The following is a 17,252-nucleotide window of genomic DNA, read 5'->3' as shown; positions in this document are numbered from 1 at the left end:
TTTCCAAGGGAAAGGCATGCAAGTGTGACACAAGAATGCTGTGGGAACAGGGGCCAGCTCAGCCCCATCAGCCTTAATTAACAGCTTTTTCTCTGTTGGACAAATCATGAAATATAAATTCCCAAGACCATATGGCAATGAGACTCTTTTGCACAAAAGCTAACAAGTATTTTCTCTAGAAGACAGGTGCTTTTTCTAATTTAGAAAAAAATACTTTTATTCTATTATAAGTAATAATTTCAAAGTGAAATTGTTCCCCTAATCTGCATTTTCCTAAAGAAGGAACGCTGTGTGTCCCCACAGTGCTGGCGCAGTACTAGGCCAGCGTGAGAGTATTCCTTCTTCAAGTGGGGATGGCATCTCAACGTCATAAAGCACTTATGTAGAATAAATGAGATAAGCTGTGAAGAAAACTCTAATGCTGCCTCAAGAAATTCTGACCTCAAAATGATACACTCAAACTTCAGTTTGACCGTTCCTAACAAGAAGTAATAATTTCCCTCACTCAGAGGACTGTGCTTTCTGAGATAAATGCATGCAGGAAGTTCATAGAAATTTCATATTTAAACACTCTTCTGTTCCATACAGTAATACATTTGAGTGACTGGAGTTTTGTCTGTGCTGTTACCACTGTTAATAGTAATAAGCAACAACCTAATCATCTATAAACCCCCCCCTGAGTGCTATAGCTCAGTTAGAGAGTGCTTGCCCATATGTGCAGTAACAGCTTTTAACGTTTTTTTTTTTATCAATACATACTTAGTAATAAAACAAACCATAAAACAGGAGTAACAAACATTTAAAATAATCTGCAATCCCTATATCTCCAAATAATCTTGTCAGTTGGGACATTCCTTCTGTGTCCTTCCTCCTCCTCCTCCTCTTCTTAAATTTATTTCATCTTTTAATTTAGTAAAAATTTTCTTTCTTATTTAAATAATGTATTCAGATCACATCCCCATTGTTATCCCCTCACTTGTATCTTCCCATTCCCTCCCCCTCCCTCTTTCACGCTATTCCCCTCCCCTAGGCCTCTGACAAAAGGGGACATCCTCCTGTACCATATGACCACAGCCTATCAAGTCTCATCTTGGTAGCCTTCCTATTCTTTCTCTGAGTGCCACCAGGCCTTCCCACCAAGGGGAAGTGGTCAAATAGGGGGCACCAGAGTTCATGTCACAGTCAGTCCCTGCTCGCCACACAACTGTGGAGAGTGTGCTGTCTATTGGCTAGATCTGAATAGGGGTTCTAGGTTTACTGCATGCATTGTCCTTGGTTGGTACAATAGTTTGAGCAGACACCCCCCCCCTCCGCGTCCAGATCCACCAGCTTGATGGTCTTCTTGTAGGTTTCTAGGACACTCTGGATACTTCTATTTCTCTATTCTCCCATATCTCTCTCACCTGGAGTCCCAATAGAAGTCCCAGCATCTGTCCCAATCTCTTGCTAAGTGAAGACTTTCAGGGGACATCCCTGTTAGGCTAATGTCCAATTTTATGTGAGGATATACCATATGTGTCTTTCTGGGTCTGGGTTAATTCACCCAGGATGACCATTTCTAGTTCCATCCATTGGCCTGAAAATTTCAGGATTTCCTTGTTTTTAATAGCTGAGTAGTATTCCATACTGTAAATGTACCACAGTTTCTTTATCCATTCTTTGACTGAGGGACATCTAGGTCGTTTCCAGATTCTGGCTATTACAAATAAGGCTGCTATGAACATGATTAAGCATATGTCCTTGTTGTGTGGTAGAGCATCTTCTGAGTATATTCCAAGGAGTGGAATAGCTGAGTCTTGAGGTAGCCCTATTGCCAATTTTCTGAGAAAGCACCAGATTGATTTCCAAAGTCATTGTACAAGTTTGCATAAAAATTAAAACATCACATACTCAAAAGGAGTTAGCCCTTCCCATCCCCAGAATCTATTGTGGGTGTGTCCTTACTGACCTTCCCTGATGGTGAGGTGACCCAGCAGCTAATCAAAGGGCTCTGTCTCTTATATGGGTGTGGGCAGAAGCAAGAACAGAAGAGCCAGGTTGCCAGCTGTCTTTTAAACAAGACAAGTGATCTGAAGACCACAAATCTTAGGGACAAAACTAAAACTTGAAATATTGTCATTGCTTCCACTATTTCAGAGATAATTCTACTTAAACCTAACAAGAATAACCCATCATTTAGTCAGTATTTTCATATAACCAGAGATAAATAACACCTTTTTCTCAGGCCCTGGGCCCAGTCCTAAGCTTGTAAGAGATTCTCAAGTTTACTGTCAATTTGAAGATCAGTACTATCACTCCTTAAGTAAGAGGTGAGGTTATCCAGACTAAAAATACTCAGATCAAATGCTGCTCAAAGAAAGGCACCTTATTCTGCTGGAGGCAGTGGCGCAGTGGCTGATGGGAAGCACTCTCATGTCTTACTGATGCCATACTGCTATTTCAGACCATGAAAATACGTTTTTAAATTTCCTTTTTTTTTTTTATGAGACTCCAAGTCAAAAGCTGACTGTCCATTGCCATGGAGACAGTTCTATTTAAGGCACTCCATTAGTCCTTTCCTCACAGAAGACAGAAAAATGGTCAATAAAAAAGCATCTCCCTTCATGGTTTTGAATAAAGTAACTGCAATTTCCTTCTTCAGCAGCCAAACACCTGAGAGAATCTGGAGGTGGGTTAGGGGCTGTGTGATGAGACCGCTCTTTCCTAAGATCATCAATGGGCTTAAGTTTAAGCACTAGAGACAATACAAGGAAAACATCCATTACCACAAAACTAGAATCAACCACACAGAATAGAATCAATTGTGATTGCTGCTATAGACAAGACTGTAACTGACTGAAGTAATCTGTGCTTTGCAAAGAGCCAGCTTCCGTTTAGTGATGTGTGTGCACACACGTGAGTGCACACGTGGGTATGTGCACATGTAAGATATAGGTGTGTATCTTGGGTCTGTTCTTCATTTGTGGACTTCCTGATGTCACTGTCTGATGCTTATACAAGGCAAGTAAGCAACCATAAATGAAAACATACCTATAACTTATATGGCTATTTAATCATCTCTAAAGACTCAAAACAATAAAACAGCTACATCAATCCTGGGTCTGTTTTTAGGATACAGTCCTATTTCTCCTTTAAGGGGAAAATTATTTTCTTTGTGAGAGTTTAAATACCAGTCTTTGGACTCAGTAGTTATGAACACTTACTTGCTGCTTTTGCAGAGGAACCTGATCAATTCCAAGCCACCCATGGTGACTCACAACTCTAGCTCCAGGAGATCTGACTCCCACTGCTGGACTCCACCAGCAGGGCACTGACCACATGTAGTGCACATACATACATACATATATACCAGAAGGCAAACGATTACTTACCATGTGCTTCTACATACAGGATCAGTTCAGATTAACCTCATGTTTGACAAATACTGTTTGAAAGATATGCTTAAGAAAAAGAATACTACTCAGCTTTAAAGAGAAATGAAGTTAAGAAATCTGCAGGAAAATGAATTGAGCTTAGAATTGCCATATTAAGTGAGGTCACACAAGCAAGCAAGCACATACTCTCTCATCTGCCAACCCTAGCCAATTAATACATGTACATATGCGAGCAAGTACGGACATAGTATAACATGCAGAAATGAGAACAAGAAAAGCTACATATAAGGGGGTGAGGAGGCCTGAGTGTAGGTGCCAGACATGAGTTATTAAAGAAGATATAAGGCTAGCTATTTTTAGTGCTAATTCTGTCATGGATTTTTTGTTTTGGTGGTGGATAAAAGCATTAAATATAATTGATACTGAAAGTATAAAATTTAATGTAAAACTCTATAGTTTCTGTCCTCAGTGCTAATTATAACTGTATAGAAGTCAGTATGAGATGTGCCGATTTTGGGTCTGGCAACTTTTATTCATTTCTGAGTTTTTTTTTTTTTTTAAATAATAACATTTATTTTTAAAAAATTAAAAAGTAACCTAGACCAGTGGTTTTCTACCTTAAGAGTGCACAGTAACCATATGAAAGATTTGTTAGAATATGAACAGGGAGTACTACCCTCAAAAAGTCACAATCAGCATATGTGGGTGGTGGTGGTGACAAGAGAGTCAAACTCTGGAGTGATGCCGATGTGGCTGCTCAGACACTCTTCCACACCAGTGTCCCAACAGCAAACAGGCACTTGCAACCCTGGGAATAGCTATTTCCTGCTAACTTTAATCACCCCAAAAGGAATTTTTAAAAGGAAAAACAAGTTTCAGGTGAGGGGCAGTCAATCATAGTAATTTACGTCGGGTATCTGTTCTGCCAAGTCCTGATGCCCTTGCATCTTTGTCTTAGAACTCCTTCATCTTGAATTGATTGTTCTCCAATAGACTTCACAGTACAGCTTTGTTTTCAAGTTTTTACAGCTCTGCCAGATAGTTAATTATCCATAAACACTAAAGTGCATTAAATGACTAGGAGGAAGAAAACAGGGAAATGGGCTCCAGGCCTCTGATCTAGGCGTATAATATAACATGCACCTACCACAGAGTGGTACCTTGCACTACCTCTCATAAAGAGAACAGTTAGTAAAGAAAGTAAAATATAATCACAGAGATATTCGTGAGTAATCAGTAAAGGAAGCAAGGTACAAACACCTAAATTCCATGAGTGTGCTTGCCTTTAAAAGTTCAAAGCCAGCCAGAATGAAAATATTTTCCATTACATATGGCTTTCTATATCAAGTTGGTATTTTTTTTAAACCAATTCAGTAGTTAGTAAATATTTCACAAGAGTAAAGAGACTAAGAAATATCATCCGTGCCAACATATGGCTGTACCCCATTTTTAAAGCTCATCCTTGTCAGAAGTATCTGAACACTCGTTAGAAGGACTACCTACCTTCTAGTGAATATCCCCCCTCACAGCATCACCCCAGGCCAATGCTCATGCAGCCCTGCATCAGGTGCTACCGGGCCAGCTTAGGGGGAGGGGATGCGGGTATTTCACTTACATGGATGCCTTTGTCAATGCTGGTTAAAGAAGGTAGGCAGGGAGCCAAGAACAGAAAGAGTCACACACTTTGCACTATTTACTGTGGCTAAAGATACTGTCTATGCTTGTGCGCATGAGCTGGAGCCTAAAGCATTACCCAGCCTATCACAAAAAGATATGTGAACCTTCTTTTGTACTGTAAAATGAGGGGCCTAACCAGAACTTTGAAGACCTTTGCAACACCCAAAGGTACACTGAAAAACCGCTGCTTAAGTAAAAATCATAGTTGTCTCATCTTCTTTTGGTACCTACCAGGAAGAAAAATTTAATATGTGAAGGGATAAATAAGTTAATGGAATCTACATAGTGTTGACTAGTTTGTAGATATTAACAGACTTAATATCTCTTATCTAAGAATGTGAGGGCTATTGAAAAGAAATAGTATTAGAGACAAAAACATACTGTTGTTAAAATGGAAGTCTGCAGTTTTATCAAGAAAGTGTTTCTATTACCTAAGCATGCATTTCCCTCCATGCCAACTGCTAAATAGGTTTCCAGTATAATCAAATGAAATTACTAGTTTATGCCAATTTCTTCTTATGTATTATTAGGGATCCAGAGCCTCAAACACGATATACAAGTAATCTGCTACTGACTCAACCCTGGCCATGCTAACTTCCAAATATCAGTAACTTAGGGTAAATAATATTAGAATCTACATCTTACAGCTACATTTAGTATGTATGTATATATACATATACATATATACAGTACTAACACGATGCATTTAAACAATGAATAGGTACACTACAGCCCAACTGAGCATCCACCAACTTCAAGGAACATACAGGAAAGTCCTGATGAAAAGCTAAATAATTTTTCTTGCATGTGTGCCCAAATTGGTACCCTTTTGAGATGCAAGTTAGGAAAGGCAGTTTGCGAAGAGGCTGTAACTTCACTTCTGTAAACAATGCCTAGTGGCCAGGTGTGCAGGCTCATGCGCTGGCACATCTGCAGACCTGCAGCACCCACAAAGCTCCCTACGATGCAGCATCATTTTAGGTGTTTCCGTGGGAACTCTTGGGAGTTCTAATCGACAACCGTAGACCCGCACCAGGAATCCCTCCCTCCAAACAAACCCAGTTAAAGGATGGAAGTGTGCTGAGGACACAGCATGGCAGCAGATGCATGGAGCCAGTACACAGGGACACTGCCGATGCAGGACTTGTTCCCACCCTTAACTAATAATGCTTGGTGTGAATGCTGGCCTGAATGGACACTCTATCACTTCTTATCTTCATAAAGCAAAACAATTTACCAGGAAGTAAGACTATTTCCTGGGGGTCCTATTCAAGAAACTTGAAAATTTTCTAGACACTTTTGCTTCAAAGATGCTATAGCAGGCTGGAGAGATGGCTCAGCGGCTAAGAGCACTGACTGCGCTTCCAGAGGTCATGAGTTCAATTCCCAGCAACCACATGATTGCTATAATGTAATCTGATGCCCACCTCTGGCCTGTAGATGTACATGCAGATAGATCACTGTATACATAATAATAAATAAATAAATCTTTAAAAAAAAAAAAAAAAGATGCTATAGCAGCCCTGGGTGACTCAGTGTGATTAAGTTGTGACTGGCTGGCTGGCAGGAAGAGGGGTCAAGTGCGCTGGGCAGCTAGGAAAAGACATCCTGAGATCAGGAAAAACTGGCCTCATAATTGAGGGTTTGAAAAGATAAAAGCAAAGACTAAATAGATGAAAACTGCAATAAACATTTCAGCTTTGTCTGCCATGTGCATAGCCCTGGGTTCCACTGCCACTACAAGAGGGGAAAAAAAAGCCAACCTAGATCTGTCTGAACCAATCTCATGATTAAGTGTATTAACAGAGTATGACCCAGATTGTTAATAACCTCATTTAAAATTGTTAAGAATGGAAAGAGTAGAATATATCTGCATTTGAGATCACACCTCTTAATCTCTTGAGGCTCTAGGTTCCTATTCAATAGTCCATTTTACTTTATAGGGCTTGATGAGTTTTCCACATTAAGAAAAATATGGAATATACAGTTATGCAGTGTTTGTATCTGTACACTGTGCCACACTTTGGATCTCAAACTGGTTTCAAATCCTGTTTTCTTGTTGGTACTACAACCCACAGCCAGTTCTAAAAGCCCTCTGAGTCCCAGTTTCCTCATCATTAAAAATCAAGGGCTGGGCTCAATCGATACAGTGTTGGCTATGTAAGCACGAGGCTCTGAGTCTGTACACAAGCATCCATTCAAAATGCTGGTCATGGATACACTTGACAATAATCCCAGTCCTAGGAGACGGTGGGGGCAGAGGAGGACCCAGGCACCTTGCTGGCCAGATAGTCTATCTGAATTGGTGAACTTCTAGGCCAGAGAGAGACCTGCTTTCAAAAACTAAGGTGGAGAGCAATTGGAAAGACACTTAATGTTAACCTCTGCCTCCACACACACATAGAGATAAGTGAAATCAAATATACATGTACGTACAAACACACACACACACACACACACACACACACACACACACACACACACAGAGAGAGAGAGAGAGAGAGAGAGAGGAGAGAGGAGAGAGAGGAGGAGAGAGAGAGAGAGAGAGAGAGAGAGAGATTCTTCATGAGTTTACTGTGACAAATGTCAACATCCATACAACTCAATACCTCATGGGGACTGGCAACACAGGGGCATATAATGAAAGCTGCTTTGTTATTGATATTATAAAATATACTCGAAACTGTGTCACTGTCTCAGATAATTAAAATGATCTAAAAATCCAGTTTTAGTTACCTCTGTTGGGAGCTTTCTAAATATTGGGCACATATCTGTAATTAAAATGAAAAAATGCATTTCTTCAACTGCCCTGCTTTTGCTGTTGTACATGGAAAAGCAAAAATGAAATTACACATACAGATGCATTTCTGCATTACTACTTGTTGACCTGTGGAAAATAAAGTGAAAAAATATATTTTACATCGATTAGGAAGCCCCTGGTTCAAGAAATAATTGAGTCCTAACCTAGGCATTTTAAAATGCTGGATCATGCTTATTCATACATGAACTTTATTCTGTAAAATGCATAAGGTAAAGTACTTGTCACAGCTTATTAGAAGTTTCAGTGGTAGAATGTGAGAGTTTTCAAGCCACTATGGAGTTCCAAATAAAGACAAAATATCCAGTAGTTTTCCTATCTGTAATAACTGCAGCGTCTTCTCCTTGGTGACAACCAATATGCTGGCTTACAGAGCAACAGACAAATCACTTCCGGGTGTATCTTAAGGCAAAGGCTAGGTATGGGGTAGTTAGAGCCTACAAAAACGTTGTTTCATGGTTACTACAGGAGCGCTTGATGACCAAGGTGCCTGCAGCTGGCGTGGAAGCCTTGTAAAGCTAAGCGCTTGGAGGAGGAGAAAGGAAAGGTCAAGCAGAACCTTTGGAACCTTCAGACACACCTACAAAACACTTTGGAGACTGGCATTGCCCTTAACTACTCCTCTAAAATGGCTACTCGTTGCAGAACACTGGTGGATTCTAAGAGGCATAACTATGGTCCACGACAAAGCAATGGCTACTTCCTATTTCTAGCACGCCCAGCAGCCAAGGCTGGTTTCCTCATGCTCTTTCAGGAGACAGTCTTACTCTTTATGACAATACTCTCCAAAAACTAGTAGGATGGTGAATTGAAATAGTCTCTTGGCCACAAAAACAATAAAATAGCAAAGCAATCAATCAAACACAACAGCCCGGGCATCAGTTCAACTTTATTTTTCATATCATCTTTGTTACTGTGCTTCTGAAAATGTTTCTTAGAACCAAGCTGGAAAGAACACACACATTAGACACATTTCGGAAATGGTAGGATTGTATGGTATCAGCTCTACTGTACTGCATCTAATATGAAGACACTACCGATACCTATGTGTTTAAACAACAAAAAATAAAAGCTTCATTGAATCAGATCCCAAATAAGAGACCATCTGACAAGACAAAAGTCCATGTAACTTACTATTTCTAATGACGTCTGTGAAGGATGATTTATGTTACAGTCGGATAGCCTGTGTCCGGACAACAGCAGAAAGAAAATAGTGGGAAGGTTAACAGCAAATTATACTTTCTTCCTCATGCCTGTCACAGTGATATTTAAAGATAGGGCAGATGCTGCTAGCCACTTTCAAGTTTTAGTTAACCACAGAGAGTAAGAAGATCCCTATCTTATACCCTAGAGACCATAGGGTAGGCAGCTGATGGCTTCTATGCTCTCGCACACCACATCAGCATCCTTTGACACATACACAACTCTCCTGTACATGTGAGGAAAGCAGGCAGATCTGACTGCAGATCTGTGCTATTTCCCATCCACACACCTTTGTCACACAATGCCTGTTATCAGAGACTTGGGACCACACTTCTCTTTGGTCTGATTCTCCCTTGTCCATCTACTGCTTCCACACAATCTCTGCTTCCAGGCTATGCAAGATAACCCTGCTACTCTGAGTTTTCCTTTCCTTTTCAGCCAAACACCAATCAATTACAGTACAATGGACATAGCCTTGGACCAGACATTTCTTCAGTGGCTTCACATAATAGGGAGAATAGTCCTTCAGAACCAGTTTTGCCCTGACACCTAAGATCTACCACATAAAGGGATGCTCATGAGAATCAGAGAACAATCATGTGCAGTTGACCAAAGTCTTACCACGGTAAGAGCAAAGCTTCTAGAGCACCAACAAAAGGATGCCAGGCAGCATCAACAAGCATTGCGACACAGAACAGAAGTGACTGGTTGACCTTATCCATATTTTCTGCCAATGCTATCAGAGCTTTATCTTTATTTTCTCCACTGAATTCTTTCTAGTTGTAGCATACTCTACTGTCTGTAATTCCAGCCTAACAGTTTTCAGATACCCCACTTATGGAAGCCCTTCCCACTCAAAAACTGTTGCAAATGCCAGAGAAGTTTTGTTTATAGGTTATAACTGTCAATAGTTGCTATAATAGAAATTAAAGCTAGGGAAAGGTGAAATGTTTAGTTTACTGAAAATAAAATGTTAAGTCACATATCTTTATGGAGCTTTGTTTTTCACAAGAAAACAATGAGATTCACATTTCCATTTTTGCAAATCTTTTCAATGTCTGTTTATCATAAGACAGATTTTCTGTATTCATTGTGATATTTTGACTGAAAAATGTTTATAAAGAAAATCAAATATGAGTGAAAAAAAGGAGACAATTATGACTACTTTTCTTTGATATCACATCAAGACTTGTAAATATCCCTTCTGAAACCATACATATGAACTTAACATTTTGCGTTATACTAAAATCCACCTACCCAGCTTTCATTTTGCAGATATTTATTTTATCTTTATGTGATCTTGACAAGCACCTCAAAAATTAATAACATGATCCTGAAAATCAAAGGAAATAACTGTCAATATTCATTGTCCATGTTAAGACAATTAATAGCCAAACCTGAAGTTTATGCCCACTGTGATATAATGCTTTGGTTCTTGGCTGAATAAAGGGGCGGGGGCAGCAGCTTTCATATGCCAGTCATTAGGAAAACACTGGCTCATTGGGTTCTGTTGGGGCATATATATTGTATTAAAAAATCACATCCATTAATATCATGCATCTCAGGAGGAGAGTTTTAAAAATGAAAAGCTTGCACCCAGGCATGATGGAGCACACCTTTAATCCCAGCACTAAGGAGGCAGAGGGAGGTAGAACTCTGGATATGAAGCCGGCTTTGTGTGCATATTGAGCGCCAGGCCAGCCAGGGCTATATAAAAAACATAGAGATGAGAAACTTTCTAATTGAATGAAAGCAAACATAAGTTTACAAAAATGTACTGGTAATTTTAATTGTCATTTTAATATATGTGTTTATTTAAGTACGCAAATCTGAGGAAGCCAAGTCTGTCTGTGCTCTTCTGAGTAAAGTGGGCCGCATGAAAAACTGGCTGATTGAGCTCACTACTAAGACTACTGCACATGCTGACACGTGAGAGGGAGCGTGCTACACAGAGGCGCTGCATGCCTTCCCAGCGCCTCACACATGTAAAAGGATGGAGCCTCCAGGGTGAAGGGTCAATAGAACATAAAGTTTACTGCCTCAACGGCATTCTTTAATGGAACTGATTGTTGCCTCCAGTGTTGGGGTGCCAGTTCCTTGGTTTACGCTAGTAGGCCAGCACAACTACCCCTGCACTGCTTCTATACACCATACGAAAAGAAAACTAAGAGATTTGAGGTCCTAGCACCTCTGAGTCTGAGAGTCCAAGGCCCAGAGTGATGACTGATGATGCTACAAGCATTCAAGGGTTGAGAGGGGGCAGCTGGCTCCCTGTTGCTCTTTCTCCTTTAGTTCGTGCAACCCAGGCAAAGAAGGCTAGCTTTCTCAACCCCGTTCGAGGGATCCCAGGGCGGTCCACGGAGGCTGAGTGTGCAATGCAGATACTCCCTGGCAGCCTCAGCACCTCAGGGGATAACTGAAAGAGTTTCTCACAGAGACAGAGGCCTCGGTGAAGGGGACTTCTTCCTAGTTGTATGGCACAGTCTATGCCAGCTAACCCTTTGCCGTTTTGAGAGAGACCTGAGAGGATGTGAAGGCACTCTAAACCAGCAGGTCACTGTCTTCAAAGGAGAACGGGGAAAGCCAGATGGAAGGATGACGAGACTGCTGCTTCATTACTCTCCTCCTAAATCGAGTAACTCCACGCCCTTGCTGTATCCTAGTCATCTCTGCTACTGGGCACATCACCCATAACACACGGTCTTTTCAAACCAAATACCAATTTTCCTTGTCAAAGGCAATTTAATTAAACTATCTGAAAATCCCAAAGTAGTACAACACATTGCTCTTTTAAGGGAGGGTGTGTGTGAAGAGGAGGGTACAAATGGGAATGTGGAAACAGAAAATATGCATAAGGGTTGCTCTCAATAAAAATATTATCATGACCTCTCTCTTACTCGCAGTCATTAAAATTCCTCTGAAAAAATGGGTGCTAACCAAATTACTCAGCGTGTATACTGAGCTTTCCGTCCTTGTGCATCTGAGGGCTTGCAGAGTGCATACATACACTCTCCCTCTAAGCCACAAAGCCACCACAAGACAGGTAGAAACCATGTGTTGTCTACAGGAAAAAACTGGGTTTCAAGGAAGTTAGCTAACTAACCCCAAACTGAAAGACCAGTGCCAAAGATGGAACTGTAACCATCTTATAAATTCTGGCAAGCAGAGAAGCCATTTCACAAATTAAACCTTACATTGAACTTAAACTATGAAGCATTAAATATATAAAGCAACAATCTTAGCAAGTATTTTGTTACAAAGTAGCAATTATTTAAATTACTAAGCTTGTGGTCCTAGAAACAAGTATATGATGGTGTGAGTAGCTAGGTGCAGGAAAGAAAGGTGTTATAAAGGCTGGTGCCTTCACAATGGCAATCTTCCTAAACAATAATGTAATAAAAAGTTCTAATGTGTACAGCCACCACTACCATCATCCCATCCCCACCGCTGCCGTCATCATCAAACCACCATCTTGTAACAAGATAATTATGATAGGTTCCAATGTGTTAAAATTATGGGTACATTTGTCAAGCATAATTTAAATTTCATTAAAAATATTTGAACACATAGTTAAATATTTAATCCAACTAAAGCATTTCAATACCCTGAAGTACCCTAGGGATCCCAGAGAGCAGTTTGATGAGTAACTGCATCCAGGTTTGCCATCACAGGTTCACTGCTCCATCCCTGCTTAGGTTATTTAAGATAATATTAATTTAAAAACCACCTTACAATAAAAAATATAAAACAAAAGAAAGCTCAGTAGCCAAAGGTAGAAGATGGCTACCTGTCTACCATGTAAGTAAATGCATTCCATTGGGTGAGCTGTATAATTCGTTGCTGTTGTTGTGTTGAGACAGGGTTTCTCTGTGTAGCCTTGGCTGCCCTGGACTCACTTTGTAGACCAGGCTGGCCTTGAACTCACAGCAATCCGCCTGCCTCTGCCTCCCAAGTGCTGGGATTAAAGGCGTGCGCCACCACGCTAGTCGCTTGTAACTTTACTAATACTGACCATTTTGATTCTATTAGGTAAGGCTCATCTGGGTCAAACTAATATCTTCCCTTTATTTGATAGTCTCTTTGATTATAAAAACATGAAAAAGTCGTAAGGATATCAAATTGCATACATGAAAAAATACTATAGTCATAGTAAGATGTATCACTAGAACTACTTAGAATCATATTAAAAATCTGAACTTCCCAGCAAGGTGCTGCACACTTGTCATCTCAGCACTTGAAGAAATAAAGCAGGAGATTCAAGAGTTCAAGGCCAGCCTGAACTACATTGAGGATAGCTCAGGTTGCAGTCAGAAATTAAAACGCTAAAAATCTTTTTTTTTTTTTTTTTTTTCAAGATAGGGTCTCTCTATGTAGTCCTGGCTGTCCTGGACTTGCTTTGTAGACCAGGCTGGCTTCAAACTCACAGAGATTCTCCTGCCTCTGCCTCCCGAATGCTAGGATTAAAGGTGTGCGCCACCATGCCCAGCCTAAAGTGTTAAATTCTTTAATTTATATTTAATTCTATTCACCTAGTAGTAATAATAGGTCAGCACTCAAAGCATGTGTAATGTATCCCCTTACTTTTGAAATGGCTGGCAGGTGCATGGGCTGACACTTATCTACCTTCCTTAATGTACTTTGCCATTTCATATTTGAAATTAAAGATCAGATCTCTACGGTTGTCACTGAATGTTTTCATGTAAAATGCTTTACATTGTAAGTCCTGTTAAGTTCACAAAAGCAAATCATGTTTCCTCTTGTTAAAAAGTGCATTAAACTGTCCAATGGGTGGCAGAGCAGGCAGACGGGATTGATGCTCCTGCTTTCTTCTCTGTTCTTCTACAACTCAAGGAACTAACTCAGATACTTTTAATATTTCAAAAGTTCTCTTTATTTTGCAAGACTCTGAACCAAAGCTGTGAAGGCACTTTTAGAATAAATGAGATTCTTATACAATATACAATTCATTGTTCGAACACTGAGGTAAAATGATTTCCTTTGAAGGTTAATTCAGTTCCTTTTGAAGTTTCCTCAGAATCCATCATATAGTGCATAAAGCAGGTTGCTCAGACCAAAAAAAAAAAAAAAAAAAAAAAAAGGCCTTCTGCCATATATAAAGGTAAAGGGCTTTGCTCATCATTAAGGACAGTTGTAAGAGCAAAGGGTCATTGGCATGGATGCATATGACATCCATCCTTCCACTGAGATTGACCCTCAACTAAACCAATGTGCTGTCTGTCACTTGTTTATTAGTGGGCACTACTAAACAGAAAGAAGAAAACGTAAAGAATCGGGCCATGAGGGCTGTAGATTAACTTTACTTAGTCACACTCTCTCAAGAATAAGAACATGTCATCATCAGAAGAAAATCTTCATGTGGCATTTTTAGGATGGTGAAGCGTCCATGCTAGATGCTGGTTTCTTTCTAGAATGTTTAAAGATGACAATCTTTTAAAGCTTTAAGCGTTGCCAGGTCATGTCTTAACCGGCACTAACAATTCTTTTCCCATCTGAACTCATTTCATGCCACTACATGAGTCAAAATTAAACACCCCGTAGTTCCTGAAAACTGGGTACCGGCAGAGGTGCGCAGCCCAATTATAAAGCAGGAGAATGTGAATGCCCAGCTTGCACACACTTCTCTTTCTTTCAGTTGTGGCTAGAAGTGAGATGGTGTTCCCAGGTACACAGAAATACGATTTTCTTTAAAACCAAGAGAAAAACATAAGTATGTTCTCAGTGCTAGTGTTATGGATCCATAATCAAAGTTCCTTCAAAAGAAATATAAGAAGGGGTAACACCTAATCTTGCTCCAAGTATCTTCTATTAGTCAAATAAATTGTCATTAACTTTTAATTTTTTTATTAAAATTTTAATGTGATTTGATTGAAATAGAATTATATCACTTAGGTGGGTGGTGGTGGCACACACCTGTAATCCTAGCACTCTAAAGGAAGAGGCAAGTGGATCTCTGTGAGTTCGAGGCCAGCCTGGTCTACAGAATGAGTTCCAGAGCAGCCAAAACTACACAGAGAAACCCTGTCTTGAAAAGAAGAAGAAGAAGAAGAAGAAGAAGAAGAAGAAGAAGAAGAAGAAGAAGAAGAAGAAGAAGAAGAAGAAGAAGAAGAATTATATCACTTAAGTCAATTATAGCATCTTCCCCCACATTCAGCTGAAAAAAATGTATATTTATTTTCCTTTCATTTTAACTGACAGTAAGTTGAATTAAACAGGTCTCAGTGGCACTGTTTTTCCTGACAAAGACAGTTTCAGCTTAAAAATTAAAAAACTAATTTTAAAAGCTAAATTCAGATGCCATCTGGTCCAGCAGTGAAAGAGTTAACATTCAACTGAGCTGAACTGAGCTTCTGATCCATTACATTTCTCACAAGCTGCCCTACAATGAGCTGAGCAAGTATCAGCTGTAATTTGATCCAGGAGTTTATGGGGAAAAAATAACTGCACATACTCAACATGCACATTTAATAAAAATCTGTTTTAAGAGAAACATATCCAATAAACACAATTTAAGGCGTATTTAATTGTTTGATTAACTTCAAACCTGCAATTCCTTTGCTTTCCTGACGCTCTCAAATAAAATAGGAGGGGGGAGGGGGGGCAGAACAGCTCCACTGCAGGGAAAAGAGGCTTGAAAAACAACTTTGATTGGCACTTGGCCTGACCCACAGAGGAAGAAAAACAGTTTTTGGACAAAGAGTGCAAATATTTGAGCTTGCTTATTTATGTGCTTGCTTGCTTTTCTTAATACATAAAGAGCAACCCTAAAGTGATTGTATATAGGAAAATTGACAAAACAAAAAAAACAAAAAACCGGCACCGTATTCATCTTAGCTCTCAGATATGCACAGCTCAGCAGTTTTAATTCATTGGTGCTGGACTAACACAAGCACCTCACTTAATAATTTCACTTCGTATATTGTAAAATCAGTGTGGAGAAGAACTGGACTGTATTATTCAAGGAGGCTGTTCAGATCTGATTAAAAGCTCTTCTGCGTCTACAGGGACATTTTGTCATCCTTTCTCTCCCTGAATCCCCATCCCCCACGGAGCGATTAAGCCAAGTAAGCTAAACAATACTGGAGTAAACTTTCTATCAGTCACTCTGGAAAGCAATAAGCCGATCCTGGGTCGGATTTTCTGGAAACACACCACGGTCGGGGATGATAAGGAGGTCGAACCCACATCCCCTTCAGCCTCCACCACCAACCCCAGCCAAAGGCACTGGAAGATCGAGCAACGTTTCCCATGGGCATAAAGTTCAAGATGCCTTCACGGTGCCTTTCAGGACCCATTAAGAGAATGTCAAGAGCGGGTGCCAGGACACGGTAGGCCTGGCAGATGCAACCCAAAGAACCCCCCACCCCACTCCCCCAGTCAGCCACCGCGGAGAGGTAGCCAAGCTCCTGCAGACCAAACAGGCAGTTGTGATTTCAAGCTAGCCTCCATCTCCGGCACAGTCGGTTCCTCAAAGCACCCCAGCATCCCTTGAGCCTCCGGGCAGACCCGGTGGCAGCCCAAGAGCCGGGCGCGGGGACCCCGCGAGGGGGGGGACCCTTCGCGTCTCGCTCCCCGCAAGCGCCGACCGGACCCGAACCCTGGGGGAGCACCTTGCTGCCGGACGCGGCCGCGCCGTACCTTCCGCAGCACTTTCCGGCAGTTGGTGCAGAGCAGGTAGTTGGCCGAGGCCGCCGCGCTGCTGCCACCGCGGTTCATCGCGCCGACGCCGGGCTGTCACCGCGGCCGCTAGCGGAGGACGGCTTCGGCGTTCTCTTCTCGGGGTCCCGGCGGCAAGGACGGCGCAGCGGCTGCCCGCGCGAGCTCGGCGGGGGACGGCGGCCGCGGAGCTCACCGGCCCGTTGTTCCTCCCGCCCCCATCGCCAGACCCCCCGCCCCGCCAGCCAGGACGAGCAGCCGCGGCCGTCTCAGCGCCTCAGTGCAGCCCCGCCCCCGCGGCCGGCCGCCTTCAGGGCCGCCGCGCTTGGGCGCCGCCCCCTCCCGCCAATCAGACGGCGCCGACCACGCCCCCTTCCACGCCCGCAGCCAATGAGTGGCGTCGGCCAATCGCGGGAGGCGAGGGCACCACGAATCTCCGGGCAAGTTAAGTTTATCTCCGAGGCTCGACGCCGAAGATTGACCGTGGGTTTGGTAGGTAGTGGGGT

At 41.5% G+C, this 17,252-nt stretch overlaps 1 protein-coding gene across 1 annotated transcript in view; it reads right to left on the bottom strand.

The window, feature by feature from the left end:
- The window catches only part of Sesn3 (sestrin 3), a 58,098-nt gene extending 41,185 nt beyond the window's left edge, over positions 1-16,913 (bottom strand). The window contains exon 1 of the mRNA XM_051155917.1: positions 16,729-16,913. Coding sequence (XP_051011874.1) covers positions 16,729-16,806 — 78 coding nt within the window. The 5' untranslated portion in view covers positions 16,807-16,913. The remainder of the gene's footprint in view (positions 1-16,728) is intronic.
- Between the last annotated feature and the right edge of the window lie 339 nt (positions 16,914-17,252).

This window comes from Acomys russatus, chromosome 14 (assembly GCF_903995435.1).
Source record: "Acomys russatus chromosome 14, mAcoRus1.1, whole genome shotgun sequence".
NCBI lineage: Eukaryota > Metazoa > Chordata > Mammalia > Rodentia > Muridae > Acomys > Acomys russatus.
Note: the sequence above shows the minus strand (reverse complement) of the source record. Positions and strands in the feature narration are given on the sequence as shown.